Genomic DNA, 18,577 nt, shown 5'->3' on the forward strand with positions numbered 1-18,577 from the left:
CATAAAAAATTGTAGCAATAACATTGTGTTTGAAATTGAGGATGAGAAGGGAAAAAGAGGGGAAAAACAATTATTTCCTCCGTTAATCTGTTTGGATAATTGGGGAGTAAAGGAAGGCAAAGAGAGCACATCTCGTAGGCTTGCATTTTGCAATCGACCCAATTTGGACAGATTTGAAGAGAAATAATGGAATAAAAAAGTTAGAGCCCACACATAACATATTTGACTTTTATTGCCCTAAATTTACATTTTTACCAGACAAAATTGGAAAATGCCCCGTTTGGGTAAAAATAGCAGCATAATACCATTTTCTCCAAACTATATAGGGAAATGCCCCTCTTTTGTAACTCGATTTTTGCAAAATCGAGTTAGGCCCTATGGCGGCGTTTTTTAGGAGCCTATAGTGACGTTTTTAGGACCTATAGTGGCGTTTTTCAACTCGATTTATAAGAAATCGAGTTATAGGTAAAAAAAATTAAAAAAATTGTCTATAACTCGATTTTATGGAAATCGAGTTACAAAACGTCACTATAGATCCTGAAAATGTCACTATAAGTCCTTAAAAACGCTGCTATAGGGCTCCAATTTTTTTTTTTTTTTATAACTCGATTTTGAGAAAATCGAGTTACAAAAGAGGGGCATTTCCCTATATAGTTTGGAGAAAATGGCATTATGCTGCTATTTTTACCCAAACAGGGCATTTCCCAATTTTGTCCCATTTTTACCATAACTTTCATCCATCTCACGTGGGCATAAAAGCAAAATACATACATTTTTCTTTTCATTTTATTTCTCTTTGCAAACCAAACAAAGGAAAGAGGAGCATCATCTCTTTCCTTTTTTTTCTTTCCCTCCCTATTTCCAAATATACATGAGAAACCATTGAAGGGCCAAAGCGGGTCATCCCCAATTTAATTTATATGATTTCCAAGTGTAGTATTTGAAATTACGGTCGGTCACCAAATATCTCTTTGAAATTTTTTCTATAATAATTTATAATTCACAATCTTTTTTTTTTAACCAATTAAATAGCAAAATATAATAAAACAAGACTCAAATGATCTAATTCTCTTGTGACTTAACCAAAAAGTCCAATACATCCACATTTATTTTTCTATATTAGGTTTATGAGACTAAAACAAGATAGTTTATATTTTCTGTTACAATTCGATTTTGTAATTAATAGTTACCTATGGCAAGCTGGTGAAGTCCCACCGCATATCTTTCAAGTCACAATACCACTCTCCCATTCCCATATTAGGCCATAATAACAAAATGTAAGTTTATTCCCAAAATTTTTTAATCCTCTTATCCCTAAATGTTTAATTGATTTCCCTTTAATTGAAGGGAAACAATATTCTTTTAATTTCCATCCATATTTGATCTCATTAAAAAAAAAAAAAGTGATTAATTAAATATATTAAATTAAATTCAAGATCAATTAGATCTAATATTATCATATCTAACTAATATTACTTAGAATTATGATTATTTATTATTAATTCTTATTGTATTTTGACATTTTTTATGTGTGTGTATATATACATATATTATTTAATTACTTATTTTGCTTAAAGAAATAAATTGGACGTGATTAAAAAATATTTTATAAAATTATATACCATGTTAAAAAAAGAAGAAGGCTAAACTAAACTTCAATACTAAACTAAAAGAGTAATGTTTCACAATTCAAATACAATAATTTTCATAAATTTTTCTCACAATTGTTAAGACCGTAATTTATTTTTTTGAGAGAAGCCCACAACTTATTGATTATTATATAATTTCACAAATTGATATTATAAGGTCAGGAATTGTAGTCCAAGCCCAAAACAATGAATTTATAGAGAGTAGGTGAAAGAGCTGGGCTAGTTGTGAATTTAGCAACTGTTAACTATGATATTCAGGGATGGGCCAACATAAAAACGCACTTAACAACTAAAAATATTGATGTCCGAAGAGGTATATTATTGATTGAACAGTGAATACAATTCTTAGAGCTACAGTTAAATCTTTTCTTCCCCCTTCTTTAGAGACCTTTCTCATTTATATAGCCTTCTTCTAAACCATCTTCATCGTACACTTGTTCTTCATCCAAGCAATCACTTGATTACATGTCATATCAGGTATCTTCTTTAGTTCTCCAGGAGTGTTAGTAGTTGAAGTTGTACTGTTCAGGGGTCTTCTCCACATAAATGCGGCCAGAAAAGTTGCTGCAGTGCATTAAACACGGTAGTAGCAGTTTTTTCCTTTAGATATTTATCCGTTTTTATCATCTCCATACATGCTTGAAGTTTATCTTTATCATTGGAATTGCCAAGAAGATCACTTGAACCTCCCAGGTACTTACTTGATCGAGACTCTTTATATCCGAAGAGAATACGCTCTTCGGCCCGCTGATGATCTCTTCGGCCTGCCCTCCTCGATCATTTCAAGGTATATTTCTCCCATTTGAAATCTTTTTTAATCATTTTCTTCTCTTTGGACATACCTTAACCAAAAAAGGGGCCCAGGCCCAATACACAATGCTGGGCTTCCCCCCCCCCCCCAAAGGGTTCTTGAGATAGTCTGGAACCTTCAGTAGTTGAATCATGTTTCATTTCGGGGTAAGTATTGCGGTTTTCAAGAACTGGGATAATTAGGTTGTTTTGTTCTTGGGAATTTGTACTAAGCTCGAATTGGATTAATAGGAAGGGGTTGGTTGCATCTGGACAGTCTGTTTCCATGGGGGTAAGTGAGTTTAGAGTTGTGGGGTCAGGGAATTGGTTGAGAGAGATTTGATCTCTAAAGTTTGGTTGGATATCTGGTTGGGTGGTTGGATATCTGGTTGGGATTAGGTGGGAATGTTTGGGTAGTGGCTTAGAGAGAAGTGTTTTGAAGTGACATGAGCATCTAGATTTTCAAACCTTGTCAGGTTATTCCTCGAGCCAACTACTTGGGTTATGCTAATGCCTGACTGTTCCTTGGTTCTAGCGTCCTGCAGCGCATGCTCTCTACGCTCTTCTTGCTCCTAGGCTACTGCCTCCTTCCTTCCCTCATCTTCCTCATCATTGGATTGAGTACTATCAGCAATGAATTCCACCCACCGTGAAGTTCTTTTACTAGATGATTTTGCCTTTAACCATGGCCCAAATCCAAACGGTTCCTTGAGGTTTAATTGCACTTCTACATCTGCCCAAGGGCATCTTACTTTTAAGTGACCCAGCCTACCGCATTTGAAACAAAACTCTACAATTCTCTCATATTTAAACCGAATCCAAAGATTCGATTATGTGTTTCTATCTAGAACAAATCCACTCATTAATGGGTCTTCAACCTTTAATTCAACCTTTACTCTTAGGAATTTGCTCATACAAACTCTCCCACTACCAGTGATATCCACCTCTAACACCTCTCCCACTAGAGCCCCAATCTCCTTTGCATTATCCTTGACATATACTCAATGGGAAGGCCATGCACTTGAACCCATAGAGGGATACTTGAGAAATCCATATCCTCAATTGACATATTCCGGTGCCATTGTTTAAGGACAAGAGGAAAACCTTCAATATTCCAAGGCCCCAGCTCTAGGATCCTCTTTTTATCTCCTTCACAAGCAAACTTGAACAGAAAAATATTTTCCTTTAGATCTACAATCTGCACACCTTTGGAGGTCCTCCATACTTTTTAGAATAAAAGTGGAAAAAAAAATGGTACAACTTTTTTTATTTTTAATGTCACAAAAGAAATATATATTTAATAAAATAGAATTCACTTATTGCCCCCGCATATTGGGGGCTTTTCTTAGGGAGGGAGCCGTAGGCCATTAAAAGTGATGTCACCTTTAATCCATGTTGGTGCATTTCTTCTTCTTCTTCTTCTTCTTCTTCTTCCTTCTCTTTATTTTTTATTTTTTATTTTTTATTTTTTTTCTATGAGGATTGGTGCAACCCTTTATGACCTGTATAATTCTCTTTCGTAAGATAAGATTCCCTTTTTTCTTTTCTTTCTCTTTGTTACATTCTTCTTTGTTAATTTGGTCTTATAACTTTTAATAATTCCCTACATGGCCGGCAGATCTTTGCAAAACCGGCCAATTTCTTCATGAGAATTACGATTCTGTTATATAAAACATTAAGCACACAAATGTTAGTTTAGTTTGGTTTGGTTTGGTTTGGATTTGCTTTCTTGTTAATTTGTTGCTTAAAAAAAACATAATTATCCCTAAAAACCTGTGTACTATAAACAAATAAATTATATATACTTCACATATGATATAACCCAAACTAAACACACATTTGTTTAATCATCGGAAACATATCATATATGCAATTATATTTTTCTTCCTTTACCTAATACTTAAGGCTTAAAAAATATTGATACAAATCGTTATACGATGAGACGACGTACCATAACATGCATATGCATCACTCTCACGCACGTAGATTAATTCATATGTACATCTCACATAATTCATTTGTAGCATACATAAAGAGGATGATATATTATGGACATACATGGTATGAAAACGCAAAAAAATAGATCAAATTTCTAGCCTTCTAGGAGAATATAGCCGGAAGCATCATATATATATTGCGTTTGATGATCTCCCATTTATGCAAAGAGTTACATAGTAACAACCAAAGTGACGTATTAGCAAAGTAGGATTACAAGCACAGCCTCTCCTTACACCAATGTGATTATTCTCACAATACATGCAACGCAAGAGGCAGGAAGCAGATAAATAAACCTAGTACATGGTGGCGTCTCTTACGCAATTTGAAATCAAGCATACTATAATAGCATATAGAAAGTTAAGTGACAAAGCCAAGGATGAATTGCCAGACCAGTGAAATGGTAATCGTGTACTTCCCAATATCCTCACCGGACGACTGAAGCACAGTGTATCCTCACCGGACGACTGAAGCACAGTGTTGGGTGCCACCGGGCACAAGGCTCCCATTGCATTGCATGGCTCCACCCAAGTGGGGAGACAGGCCTGAGAACCTGTGACCCGGCTGCTGATAGGCATTGTTACCATTTCTATTGGAGACACTAGTGATGTCAGAGCAGGCTGTAATGGAACCAACATGTTGACGGGTTCCAAATTGACTACTATCAAAGTCTGATATATTTTCAGTGTCCGAGACATAATGGTTGCTACTAGTGGCGGTTGGATCAGGATTTTGCCCCTTTTTTGTGCTGAGAAAGCGTCCACCAGTTCCCCTAGTCCTATTTAATGCATGACGATGCCGAGACTCATGAAGATATGGCTGCATTTAATTGAAAGGGATGAAGATCAGTATATGGACAACATGATACTCTCACCCACCCTTCAGGTTTGTATAAATACAACAGATGAATCAATGCATGACACCAAACTATATAGGAGATGACACCCCCCACCCGTTGAGGTTATGGATGAAATGACATTTCCCTTGACATTTGTAAATAAGTAGGAATATTTATTATTAAAAAAGAAATTGAATATCCCTCAGTAAGCCACCGTGGGAGGGCATACTTTTTTGTTGTATTTATACAAACCCTAAGAAAGATGTCATTTTGCACAGTTTCATTTTATGAAACCTCAAGGGAAGTAGGTGTAATTTTTATCTGTTCTTTTTCCCCAAGCAAATTATCAATTCATTAAAGATTCAAAGCAAAGATCATACAGATTTTTCCAAAACTAAAACATACACTTCCACAAGGAACCAAATGCAGCAAAAGGACATACATACCTTTCGAGCTTTGACAAGTTTGTTTTGAGCCTCAAGCTTTGCACGTGACTGTCTCCTTCTGAGGATTCCATGGTACTGTTTTGGATTGACATAAATGGGTCCATAATCCGTAAAATCAAGTGGCAGCGGGACTCGTGCTGGTGCCATCCCCATCATCTGCAGCCGAATCCGGTTAATTTTCAATCATACATATCATATCAAGAAGTAAAAATCACAACAAATACGTGAAAGGAAAAAACAGTTTAAGACAAAGCCCAGATTAATAATAAAGTAGATAAAGCTCCATTGTCCCTAGTCAGAGTTGCAATTGTACTGATCCAAAAAAGAAAATAGTCAGAGTTGGCCTCAACATGGAAAATAGCAAAATAATAGCTTTGTGCTAATTCATGTATTCCAACACTATCTAGCAAATTAGAGTATACAGATTCCCAATTTATGTATTCTCCACAAGATAAAATTAACAAGGCAGAAGATTGGTATACATAGATCAAAGGGATCCTCAAACATTGAACTTAGTGGAACTTACAATTGCCTGTGGTCCATAAGCAGTCAACAACCCACCAACGCATGGCTCAGCATAGGGATATGGAACACGAGCCTAAAATGGGAGAAGAAGCATGAGTTTTACAGCATAGCCTACAAACAAGGTTCCATGGTCTACAACTCAACCTACCATTGAATAGCTACGAGCAACTTGTGAGGGATTGAACATAAAATCTGAATTATTCAACAAAAAACCTGCCTTCATTTGACCTTTGGCATTGCCACAACCTTCATCTTGATCTGGATACATATATAAACAATTCATCACATGTTAGGCTAGCCTACCAATAGACTAGTGCAAAAAAGAAACCCTTATGACCCCAGATCTAAATAAAAACATAGAACATTAACATGACATATGCAAGGAATGACCATATAGATTAGGATAAAAGGAGGTACTGCTTTCAACACTTGTTCTGCTGTAGATCCCTATTTCATTTAATTTACTTCAATTGAACTTTCCAAGCCAAAATTTCTATTGAACCATATGTGTAAACCTATCATGGTTTAAATCTCTAGTAATAGAGATCTATATTTTATTTAATTTGCTTCAAATAAAATTTCCTAACCAATTCTTCAGAAGACACTTGCTAGCCAACTTTCACAATGAACAGAAAGTACAGGGAAAAAAAAAAAAAAAATAGCATACAATACACACATTAAAGCAAGTTTAAAGACATCTTTTGTATATGTAGTTCTTAGTCTCCAGAATACCTAACTTGTTGAAAAATTGCACCTAGCAAAAAATAATTGAATTCTTATTTTCTGCCTCACCTTAAGATCACTGTAAAAGTCTGCACCTCACAAGGGTTATACAAAAAATGTGGAACAGAATCACGGAATCAATTGAATAAATACCTGATTCTGATGAAATGCATTGACCTTGAGAATTGGTCCCTCCCACAGCACCCACTTCATGGTGAGACTGACCAGTAAATTGAATTGTGGATGATTCCTGGTCTGGTAGTTGAAGACCTAAATGTTTTGCTTCATGAATTTGTTGTGGTGGAGAATCCATTTTCAAGCTTGCAGTCTTGGATGAAGACGATGGAATTTTCTGTTCATTTGAATTCCACCACGATGAGCATTTAACAGTGAGATGGGGCATTGCATGAACAGGTTTTGTCAAGAATTTTTCTTGGGAAAGTTTAGATGTCGGTCAAATTTTTTTTCTGAATTTGATGCCAAAGCCAAAAGATCCTTAACTGTGAGCAGGTTACTTTGGCTCAATTTGAGATTAGCTACTCATGAAAAACACAAAAGTCAATGAGTAATTTTCATAAAATCATGTAAATACATGCATGTAATGACATGTTTGCAATCATTCAAAAATAGAAAAGATGGACTCAAGAACACATCAACATAAAGCCTCCAAGCACTCAAGAAGAGGATTGAATGCATTAATTTATTTCTTCTTTACGGATTTAGTACCCATAATTTTGAAAGTGAGCACCACTTGTATTCTACTACAGTAACCTAAGCCATACCTAATGTTTGACTACACATAAAATGATTTCATGGTAAGGAAAACAATCCTATAAATTAGAATCTCCTAACTCCCAAAGCAGTAAGATCCTCATTTAATAACAAAGAATTTGTTATCAAGGTTTGCCACTGTTAGCCATTTTTCTCATTATCCATATATGATCTTTTTCTTTCCAATTGTACTACTTTTATCAATTAAACCCAACATATCATGAATGAATAACATTTTGTGGATTGAATGGGAATGCTTAACGTTCATATCCTAATTTGTAGGAACAGAATTGAACGTTAGAATTTTGGTGGTGTCTTTAAATAACCCATTTGAGCTCTCTGAAAAATGATGATGACCACACAGAAATCCTATAAGGAAAAAACCCATTACAGCCCAAACACTATTCACTGTTATCTCTCCCATTTTATCTAATTAAGAAATATAGATATCTATTTATTTTGTTTAAATTTTACAAAGCCACAATATATAGTTTCAAGAAATTCACCTAAATCAGATACAACAACAATTACAAGTTTCAGTTAATTCATTTCCTTGAGGAAGTGAAATGTCATGAATTCCATATACCACATACCATGAAAATTGGAACTGTGTGACACCCTCTTTGGCTTTTTCTGTAATAAGTCATGTCTAAATTATCACATAGAGAAACTATTGCTTTACCCACAATTCCAGTAGGACCAGCACACACACGCTTCAAGAATAAACACCACACCAGCTATCTTATTTAAAGCATCATAAATTCATTCAATTTCAACCACCTTTTCTCCTTTAATACAACCACAATTCAATGTCAAAATTTACACTAAATCGCTGGTTAATTCATATTCTTATCTATAAAAAAATAAATAAATTTGATAGGGGTTTTATTACTATGCTGACCCTAGCATTATACCAGCACTGTAGAAATGCAAGCACATAATCTGACAAAGTCCCAAGAGAGAAGAGAAAACACACCTCAGCATTCACTACCACATCGTGAGAATAAAGACCATATTGCCTTTTACTAATCTAATGGCTTGTTTGGAAGTTTAGAGAAGGAGGAGAGTAGAGAGGAGTAGAAGGAAGGGGAGCAGTGGGGAGGAGAGTAGAGGAGAATGATTCACCTCCACCTTATTTGGATGTTTTTAAAATTAGTAAGGGGGAAGGGAGTAATTAGCCCTTCCCCTTGCATAATTTTGTTAATATAATAAGGGTAAATTAGGTAATTTACTTGGTCAATAGTTTATGTACTCTACTCCCCTTCCAAATCTCTCCAATTTGAGGGAATTAAAATTGGGGGGCTAGAGGGAGTCCAAACCCCTCCAAACTCCTCCAAATCCCTCCCCCTCATTCTTTAAAAAACTTCCAAATAAGGTAATTGCATTACTCTCCCTCCCTCTACTCTACTCCCCCTCCTTTTTTAAACATCCAAACATGCCATAAGTTTTTCCAATATACATCAACATCCATTCTTAATATCTTTATTTGATTGGTAAGTTACCGACACACACTATGCCTCTTGAACCAACAATCTTACCCTCCATCCCATTATTAAGGGAGGTGGAAGTGCCATTTGAGCTGAAGCTCATTAACATCTCTTCTTAATATCTAATGCAATTAGGAAGAACCAAGCCACTTTTGTTATTTAATAGAAGTTCTCTACAGTGGAAAGAGAATGAAGCAGTCAAGCCGTAATCATAACAGTTACTGAAAACATTTATCAAACAACATGTAATTGCAAATTGGATGTGCTCACCAAGTTAATTAGTCAAAGATCACCCATGATCCTATACATGCATAATTTAATATTCAAGTAAGAACTTGGTCACAGGCTACAAATTAACACTACAAAATTCCGTACTGTAACTCAAAATCCATGAAATGCCATAAAAAGGTCATGGTGACAAAGTTACCTTGGTTGTTTTATGTTTCAAGAACAAAAGAAACCCTAGCTTTAGAAGACCTTGAGAGGAATGCCGTCAGAGTTACATTCAGTCAAATATTAGAAACAACTAACGAGGTCTACATGCAAGTACGCAACATAATTAAAATAAAAACCTTTTGAGGCATAGATCCCTGAAGACTGGAGAGGTTTAATTTCTATAAAGTAGAAACCAAACAATCAGACACACAACAAAACTCAAAGGCAAGTTCAATCACACAAATTCATCACATGAATCACGGTAATACATGAGACACCTAGATCAATATATAACTCCTTCAGAGTCCTTGGAGCTCAGTCATTGAAGAAGACAGAGAGAGAGAGAGAGAGAGATTCATGGCTTGCCTAACCTTAATAGATCAAACATCAAAAGGGACATACACAAAAACCCATTACTAAAAATGGCAAACAATTAAAAGAGAGCAAAAAAAAAAAAGTAGGTAAAATTTCTAATCCTGTGGGAACAAGAGAAAAAGGAAACACCTACCAAATGCAGTCAAAAACCCATTTCAAGAAATGGAAATGCTCAAGTATGAAACACCCACAACCAGAAACCGAGAAAGAAAACTTCCAAAAGCATAACTCTACAGTCAGAACAACCAATAGCAACAACTTCACCAAGAACTACTTTCCCACCATCATCATCATTATCACTACGATCTAAAACCCCACATGCACCCAATAAAACATCAAATAAAAGAAACCCACTAAGATTCTAGGCCAATAACTGAACCTCGCACAAGAGGAAAAGTACATTAAAGAGAGTGGGTAAAAAAAAAAACACTAGCTAGAGATAGAAAGTAAGGAAAGAATCAAAAGCAAAGAGAGTTATAGCAAATGATGCATAGTGGAGAGACAAGATAATAAGTAAAAATAAAGAGAGAGAGAGAGAGAGAAAGAGAGAGAGAGAGAGAAAAAAAAAAAAAAGAAGGAAAGAGAAAGAGAGAGACCTTTAGGATCTACCAAGACATGAAGAAGAAGCAAAGAACAGTGGTGTTGGGACGAACTTGGACATGTTTCCTCTCTTGAAACCCCCCACAATACACTCTCTCTCTCTCTCTCTCTCTCTCTCTCTTTTTCTTTCTCAAACTAGATATGTCTTAGGATGTCTTTGGTTGTATCTATAATCTATGTCCGTACAAGTCCCTCTCTTTCCTTGATCTTTGGCTTTGCTGTGTAAGCTATAAGTCTATAACTAAAACAACCACAAAGAAAGGACTCTTCACTCAACAAAGTCACAAATATTTAGTTTCCAATATGAACAGTACACAGCACATACGAACACGAACACGAACACTCTCACCCACCATTGCCAGCCAGGTCTACCACTACAAGTTACAACCTTTACATCTTCTCCAACTTTCCCATTTCTCTCTCTCTCTCTCTCTCTCTGTGTTCTGTTTGGTACTTTGGTTGGGTGCAAGTTCTCTTTCTTTGGCTCTTTGCTTGTAATTTTTAATTTAACGTCGTTTTCTGACTACTGGGGCCCCACGCTAACGTCCAAACGCGTCCTTAATTTTTGGCCTTGTCCACACTCTCTCTCTTACTCTTATAGCCGCCCTTTACTATGCGGTACAATCCCACGCGCTATGCACACGCGCTACGTCACATTCGGACCAGGTTACTTTAAACACTTTTTTGGCTCTTTGCTGTTGGCCGTACTCTTCACGCGCTAATTGACCGCGTGTGATTATTCCCTCACTGTAGTACTAGATTTTAGAAATAATAAAAATTATCTGAACTTTGTTGTAGTTCGCCCACATTTGGTAGCTTTATTTTCGGAAATGCCCTTCCTCTTTTTGAATTTTTGCCTGCCCATAGGATTTTATTTTCAATAAGTCTATAAACCCTACTCTTTATTTTTTTTATTTTACAATTGTTGAAGTAATATTAATTCAATTGTTAAAAAAAAAGAAAAAAGAAAGATAATATCAATTTGTGAAATTATTTAATAATCATATTAATTCAATAGTAAACAAAAAAAAAAAAGATAATATCTGGGGTGGGAGTGGGGGGGGGGACCAGCATTGTGTATTGGGCCTAGGGCCTCTTTTTTGGTTACTATATGTCCGAAAAGAAGAAAATAATTAAAAATGATTCCAAATGGGAGAAATATACTTGGAAAAGATCGAGGAGGGCAAGCCGAAGAAATCATCAGTGGGCCGAAGAGCGTATTCTTTTAGGATATAAAGAGTCTCGATCAATCAAGTACCTGGGTTCAAGTGATCTTCCTGACAATTCCAATGATAAGAATAAACTTCAAGCATGTATAGAGATGATAAGAACGGATAAATATCTAAAGGAAAAAGCTGCTACCGCTGTGTTTAATGAACTGCAACAACTTTTTTGGCCGCATTTATGTGAAGAAAACCCCTGAACAGTAAAACTTCAACTACCAACACTCCTAGAGAACTAAAGAAGATAGCTAATGTGACATGTACTTAAGTGATTGCTTGGATGAAGAACAAGTGTACGATGAAGATGGTTTAGAAGAAGACTATATAAATGAGAAAGGTCTCTAAAGAAGGGGGGAGAAGATTTAACTGTAGCTCTAAGAATTGTATTCACTGTTCAATCAATAATATACCTCTTCAGACATCTATATTTTTAGTTGTTAAGTGCGTTTTTATGTTAGCCCATCCCTGAATATCATAGTTAACAGTTGCTAAATTCACAACTAGCCCAGCTCTTTCACCCACTCTCTATAAATTCATTGTTTTGGGCTTGAGTTACAATTTTTGACCCTACAATTGGCACCGTCTGTGGGAAGAGCTTGAGCAAGAGTGGAAGCAACGATTGATGATGGCGGAACCAGGGCAACAACCAACAGAATCTAAAGCATCCCAGCACGTTAATCCTTTTCTTAACTTGGAGTAGAGACATGATCGTGAAGGTAGTGTACACACTACGCATACTGATCGAAACCAGTCACGTGTCTCATGCAGAGAAAAACAAGAACATGCAACTAAAGATTGACAAGCTGAAAAGAAAGTTGCGCCATGCAAAGAAAAGGCGAACATCTTCTTACTCTGAGGATGACTCTGACGATGAGTAGGATGTCTCTTACAGACGTAGGACCAAAACACCAATTAGTGATTCTTTCTCTTACGAAGAAGAGCACTATCACGGACGCCAACCACCAAGTCCATCACATGGGGGTATAGGGAATGATGCTATAAGCAAAGTTTTGAATCAAATCTCCAAATTGCCTTTCACGCGCAGGATCGAACAGGCAAAGCTTCCTTGCCGTTTTCATCAGCCGACATTTATTATCTACAACGGGAGGACAGACCCTACAGAACATATGAGCGACTTCAACCAAAGGATGGCGGTCCATTCTAAAGATGAAGCTTTAATGTGCAAAGTCTTCCCCTCCAGTCTTGGACCAGTTGCGATGAGATGGTTTGATAGCCTGAAAGCAGATTCCATTAACTCCTTCAGAGAACTCACTCAAGCATTTGGTTCTCATTTTGTCACCTGCCGAAGAGTGGCTAAGCCCTTAGCTTCTTTGTTATCTTTGAGCATGCAAGAAGAAGAGACCTTGAAAACATACTCAAATAGGTACTGGAAAATGTTCAATAAGATGGAAGACGACTGTGATGGAGTGGCCCTTAATACGTTCAAGCTCGGCCTCCCTACTGAACATGGTTTAAGGAAATCCCTAATTGGTAAGTCAGTTACTAACGTGTGTCAGCTCATGGACCGTATTGACAAGTATAAAAGAGTTGAGGAAGATCAGCAGCAAGGAAAGGGAAAAGATAAGGTCATCCCCCAAGAGAGGAAAGATTTCAAGTCGGATAGATACAGTAATAACAAGCAGCGTAGGGATTTTTCTGAGTAGTCAGGATCAGCAAATCTTCAAGTTGTCAACGCTGTATTCAAAGAGCTAGTACATCAAGTGTTGGAAAAGATCAAGAATGAATCATTCTTCAAGTAGCCAAACAAGATGGTGGGAAACCCTGAGAGGCGTAATCATAACCTTTATTGCCAGTACCATCAGGACCACGGGCATACCACAGAGGATTGCAGGAGCCTGTGGGATCATTTGGACCAGTTTGTCCGCGATGGTCGATTGAAACAACTTTTGCATCATTCCAGAAGCCGAGGAGGTCAGACAAACTCGGAGCCCCGAAGAGATGATTCTTCGAAGCCTTCTTTAGGAACTATTAATGTCATCTTCGTAGCATCGGGGAGAACAGGATCCTCACCACCCAAGGTTATGTCGGTGGCCCGGTTACCTGCAGGAGACTTTAGTCATGGTCCGAAGAGAGTTAAATCAGGTACCAAACCGATGTTAGAATTCTCGGATGAAGACAAGGTTGGGACCATCCAACCCATGATGACACTTTAGTGATCACCCTCAGAATTGGAGGGTATGATGTGAAGAGGGTTATAGTGGACCAAGGAAGCGCAGTAGAGATAATGTATCATGATCTCTACAAGGGACTGAACTTAAAACCCGATGATTTGGAACCATACAATTCTCCCCTGGTGTGTTTTGAAGGAAGAGTTGTTACCCTGAAGAGATAAATACGATTATCTGTGCAAACTAGTGCAGAAGTAGTAGAGGTGGATTTCATTGTTGTAGACGTATATCCGCCCTATACTGCAATTGTAGCTAGACCTTGGCTCCATACACTAGGGGCTGTTTCCTCTACTCTACATCAGAAGGTTAAATATCCATCTGAGGGACAGGTTAGTGAAATTCAGGGAGATCAATCCGTGGCCAGACAGTGCTTAGTGGCTGCCATTCGGCAGAAGCCCGAAACTGAGTCTTCAGCCCAGGCCGAAAGGGGTTTATAGCAGTTAAATCCTCGAGCATCGCCCATCGAAGATACAGCCGAAGGCGCTAGGTGCGAAGATTTAGTTAAAGTTACTATCGAAAATAATCCAGAAAAGTTCTTTCAAGTTGGATCTCAGCTACCTCTACAGGAGAAGGAAGAGCTAATAGAGTTCCTTAAAAGAAACCTTGATATATTCGCGTGGAATGCCTACGAAGCCCCAAGGGTGGATCCAGAATTCATATGTCACCATTTGAAGGTTAATCCATTGATTACTCCTAAGAAGCAGTCTCCTCGGCGCCCATCCAAGGAACATGCTGATGCAGTAAGAGAAGAAGTGACAAAGCTTAAACAAGCTGGGGCTATTAAAGAAGTTTTTTTTATCCTGCGTGGCTAGCAAATACGGTGGTGGTGAAGAAGAAGAATGGGAAATGGCGAGTTTGTGTGGACTTCACTGATTTGAATAAGGCTTGTCCTAAGGATCCATTCCCTATACCAAAAATTAATCAATTAGTAGATGCTACTGTCGGCCATCCTCGGATAAGTTTCCTGGACGCTTTCCAAGGTTACCATCAAATACCATTAGCCCTAGAGGATTAGGAGAAAACTACTTTTGTCACCCCTATTGGGAACTACCACTACAAAGTGATGCCATTTGGTTTGAAAAACGTAGGATCCACCTATCAAAGAATGATGACGAGGATGTTTGAGCCACAGCTAGGTAAAAGTATCGAGATTTACATAGATGACATAGTGGTGAAAAGCAAGATCGTCTCTAAACATGTAAAGGATCTTGAAAACATTTTTGAAGTTCTAAGGAGGTACAAGCTACGTTTAAAAGCTTCCAAATGCTCATTGAGTGTGGGGTTACGCAAATTCTTGGGGTACATGGTGACTCACAAGGGAATCGAAGTTAACCCCGATCAGATAAAGGCCATCAACAATTTACAAGCTCCTCAGAATCCTAAAAAAGCTCAGAAACTGACGGGAATGACTGCTGCTTTGAACCGATTCATTGCTCGATCAGCAAATAGGTGTAAACCTTTCTTTTCGTTGATCAACAAATGGAAAGGATTCGAGTGGACTGAAGAGTATGCTTTGGCTTTCCAACAACTAAAGACTATTTAGCTCGGCCGCCAATCATGTCTAGTTCTGAACCAGATGAGGTCTTGTTTGCCTACATTGTCGTGGCCCCTTATGCTGTGAGTTTGGTGTTGATACAAGTGGACCAAGGTGTACAAAGGTCAGTTTACTACGTGAGTAAATCATTGCATGAGGTAGAGATTCGATATTTTCCATTAGAGAAAGCAATCCTGGTAGTAGTGCTCGGCACTCAGAAGTTGCCTCACTATTTCCAAGCACACACAGTGGTTGTTCTTACCCAACTTCCACTCAAAACCATACTCAGAAGTGCTAACTACACAGGGAGAATAGCCAAATGGGGCACTATCCTAGGGGCTTTTGACATCAAGTATATGCCACGTACCTCCGTAAAGGGGCAGGTCCTTGCAGATTTAGTAGCTAAGTTTACTAAGCCCTCGTTAGAAGAACTGATACCAACACAGGACATGGATGGAAAATCGGTTGGCATAATCTCCCAAAAAGGCCCTTCATCCTGGGAAGTATATGTAGATGGTGCAGCGAACTAGAAAGGATCTGGAGTAGGGATAGTTTTAATATCTCCAGAAAGAATCGTTATTGAAAAATCGCTAAGATTAAGCTTCACGGCCATAAATAATGAGGCTGAGAATGAAGCTTTACTAATGGGAATGGCTATGGTGCAAAGGATGGGAGGAAAGTTAGTGGAAGTGTTCTCGAACTCAAGGCTAGTCGTCGGACAAGTGCAAGGAGAATTTAAGGCGAAAGATGAACGAATGCAGGAGTACTTAAGCCGATTTAAATGCTTGCAATCAGAGTTTGAATCTTTTAGCTTACTGCACATCCCCAGAAGTGGAAACGCACATGCTGATTCTTTGGCCACACTCGTCACGTTCTCAGCGCAAGATTTGCCTAGAGTTATCCTTGTCGAAAACCTACATAAGCCTACGGAAACAAGGGGTGAGGTTGTTCAAGTTCGTCAAATCAAAGTCGAGTTCAGTTGGATGGATCCTATAATTAAATTCATGAAGGATGATATTTTGCCTGAAGAGAAGCTGGAAGCCAACAAAGTTCGGAGGAAAATAACTAGATTCTAGTTATCCAAGGACCATAAATTGTACAAACTCTCCTACTCAGGACCATACTTATTATGCATGCATCTTGAAGCAGCTGAATCACTTTTGAAAGAATTGCATGAAGGAATCTGTGGAAGTCATACTGGAAGTAGATCTTTGGCTCACAGGGCCATTACTCAAGGTTATTGGTGGTTGAATCTACGGAAAGAAGCCCATGAATATGTTAAAAAATGCGATCAATATCAGCGATTTGCACCAAATATACATCATCTAGGTGGAGTCCTTAATCCACTATCTAGCCCATGGCCATTTGCTCAATGGGGCTTAGATATAGTGGGTCCATTCCTTAAGGCCGCAAGAAATAAGAAGTACCTTCTGGTCGGCACAAATTATTTCACCAAATTGATTGAAGTTGAGCCTCTAGTCAACATCAAGGATGTCGATGCAAAGAAGTTTATCTGGAAAAATATTGTCACTTGGTTTGGAATTCCCTATACCCTCATCTCGGACAATGGCCTTCAATTTGATAGTAAAGCATTCAAGAATTACTATGTTGAGTTGGGAATCACGAATAGATACTCCACCCCTGCTTATCCCCAAAGGAATGGGCAAGTAGAAGCTGTTAACAAAGTCATAATAAATGGACTAAAGAAAAGACTAGATAACGCAAAAGGCAAATAGGTAGAAGAGCTGCCGCATGTACTTTGGACATACAGAACTACGCCTCGTAGGTCTACTGGAGAGATCCCCTTTTCGATGACCTATAGGGCTGAAGCTGTCATACCTCTGAAAACTGGATTCCCAACACTGAAAACCAGCTCATTCAGTCCGACCGGCAATGGTGAGCTGTTGGAGAAGAGTTTGGATCTAATTGATGAAAAGAGAGAAAATGTAATGGTCCGATGAGCACATTATCAACAAAAGCTCAAGCAGGGCTATGATGTTAATGTAAAGTTAAGACCTCTAAAACTTGGTGACTTGGTGCTCAGGAAAGTTGTGGACACTGCAAAAAACCCCGCTTGGGGAAAGTTAGGATCCAATTGGGAATAGCCATATCGTATTACCTCAAGGGCTGGCATTGGAGCATATTTTTTGGAAGACTTAGATAGTCATGTAATACCACGCTCTTGGAATGTAAACAACCTCAAAAGGTACTATTATTAATCAAACCTTTTCTTTAATCAATATGCCAATTTATTATATAAAATTTTTGGACAAGTGTTTAAACGTAAATCCAATCATGCCTGAAATCTTTGGACCAGATGATTTGGGTTAGTTAATACTCAGTTACAATTTCTTTAAGTGTTTAAACTTAAATCCAATCATGCCTGAAGTCCTCGGACCAGATGATTTGGGTTAGTTAACACTCCATTACAATTTCCTTAAGTGTTTAAACTTAAATCCAATCATACCTAAAGTCCTCGGACCAGATAATTTGGGTTAGTTAACACTCCCTTACGAACCTCCTAAGTATTTAAACTTAAATTCAATCATGCCTGAAGTTCTCGGACTAGATGATTTTGGTTAGTTAACACTCCCTTACGATCCTCCTAAGTGTTTAAACTTATTTGAGTAAATGCCAGCTTATGATAAATCTCTTCGGCCACACACTCAATACAAAGTTAGTGCTCAGAAGTATTCTCCATAAATATTCGAGAAAAACTGTAAGATCTTCATATCATTCATCGCTTTTAATGTTTATTAATAATTCTTACACAATCAGTTTCTTCCAGTATTGGAGTAAATTTTTTGCATCATTAATATGATATTATTGTTAAGTTTGCCTATGTTATTTTAACTACAAGTCAGTCATTTGCAATAATAGTAAATTTCATAACATGTATGACGAAGATAGAAAATAGAAGAACAATTTCATTAATTAAAAAGAAAGTGCATTACAATCCCTTACATAAAAAAAAAAAAAAAACAAAAAAAAAAAAAAA

At 37.6% G+C, this 18,577-nt stretch overlaps 2 protein-coding genes across 6 annotated transcripts; one reads left to right on the top strand and one right to left on the bottom strand.

The window, feature by feature from the left end:
- Positions 1–4,536: 4,536 nt before the first annotated feature.
- Positions 4,537–11,107, bottom strand: LOC112023499 (nuclear transcription factor Y subunit A-3). 5 transcript variants are annotated; one of them, XM_024056100.2, is made up of 6 exons: positions 10,630–11,107; positions 7,119–7,501; positions 6,460–6,500; positions 6,244–6,315; positions 5,718–5,873; positions 4,537–5,252 (listed from the first exon to the last, which is right to left on the bottom strand). In XM_024056100.2, the coding sequence occupies exons 2-6, from the start codon at positions 7,366–7,368 to the stop codon at positions 4,890–4,892; spliced, it is 882 nt and encodes a 293-aa protein (XP_023911868.1). In that variant the 5' UTR covers positions 7,369–7,501; positions 10,630–11,107; the 3' UTR covers positions 4,537–4,889. The 5 variants fall into 5 exon arrangements, with proteins under 5 accessions (XP_023911868.1, XP_023911869.1, XP_023911867.1 ...); XM_024056101.2 differs by having other exon boundaries at positions 6,391–6,500; positions 7,119–7,317; positions 10,630–11,105; XM_024056099.2 differs by having other exon boundaries at positions 6,391–6,500; positions 10,630–11,105.
- A 1,897-nt stretch (positions 11,108–13,004) lies between these two features.
- LOC136068033 (uncharacterized) lies at positions 13,005–13,520 on the top strand. Its single transcript, XM_065774654.1, has one exon. It carries the CDS (start codon positions 13,005–13,007, stop codon positions 13,518–13,520), a length of 516 nt encoding a protein of 171 aa, XP_065630726.1.
- The last annotated feature ends 5,057 nt before the right edge of the window (positions 13,521–18,577 follow it).

Source organism: Quercus suber, unplaced genomic scaffold, assembly GCF_002906115.3.
Source record: "Quercus suber isolate HL8 unplaced genomic scaffold, Cork oak 2.0 scaffold_96, whole genome shotgun sequence".
Classification (NCBI taxonomy): Eukaryota; Viridiplantae; Streptophyta; class Magnoliopsida; order Fagales; family Fagaceae; genus Quercus; species Quercus suber.

What these genes read in the sequence shown, in the direction of transcription:
- LOC136068033 (XM_065774654.1), top strand. Translation starts at nt 13,005, where the DNA reads ATGGCGGTCCATTCTAAAGATGAAGCTTTAATGTGCAAAGTCTTCCCC.
- LOC112023499 (XM_024056099.2), bottom strand. Translation starts at nt 7,368, where the DNA reads ATGCCCCATCTCACTGTTAAATGCTCATCGTGGTGGAATTCAAATGAA. An exon ending in TTGCTCGTAGCTATTCAATG is followed by an intron (nt 6,316 to 6,390) that starts GTAGGTTGAGTT and finishes CTCCCATTTTAG; the next exon opens with GCTCGTGTTCCATATCCCTA. An exon ending in CTTATGGACCACAGGCAATT is followed by an intron (nt 5,874 to 6,243) that starts GTAAGTTCCACT and finishes ATTCGGCTGCAG; the next exon opens with ATGATGGGGATGGCACCAGC.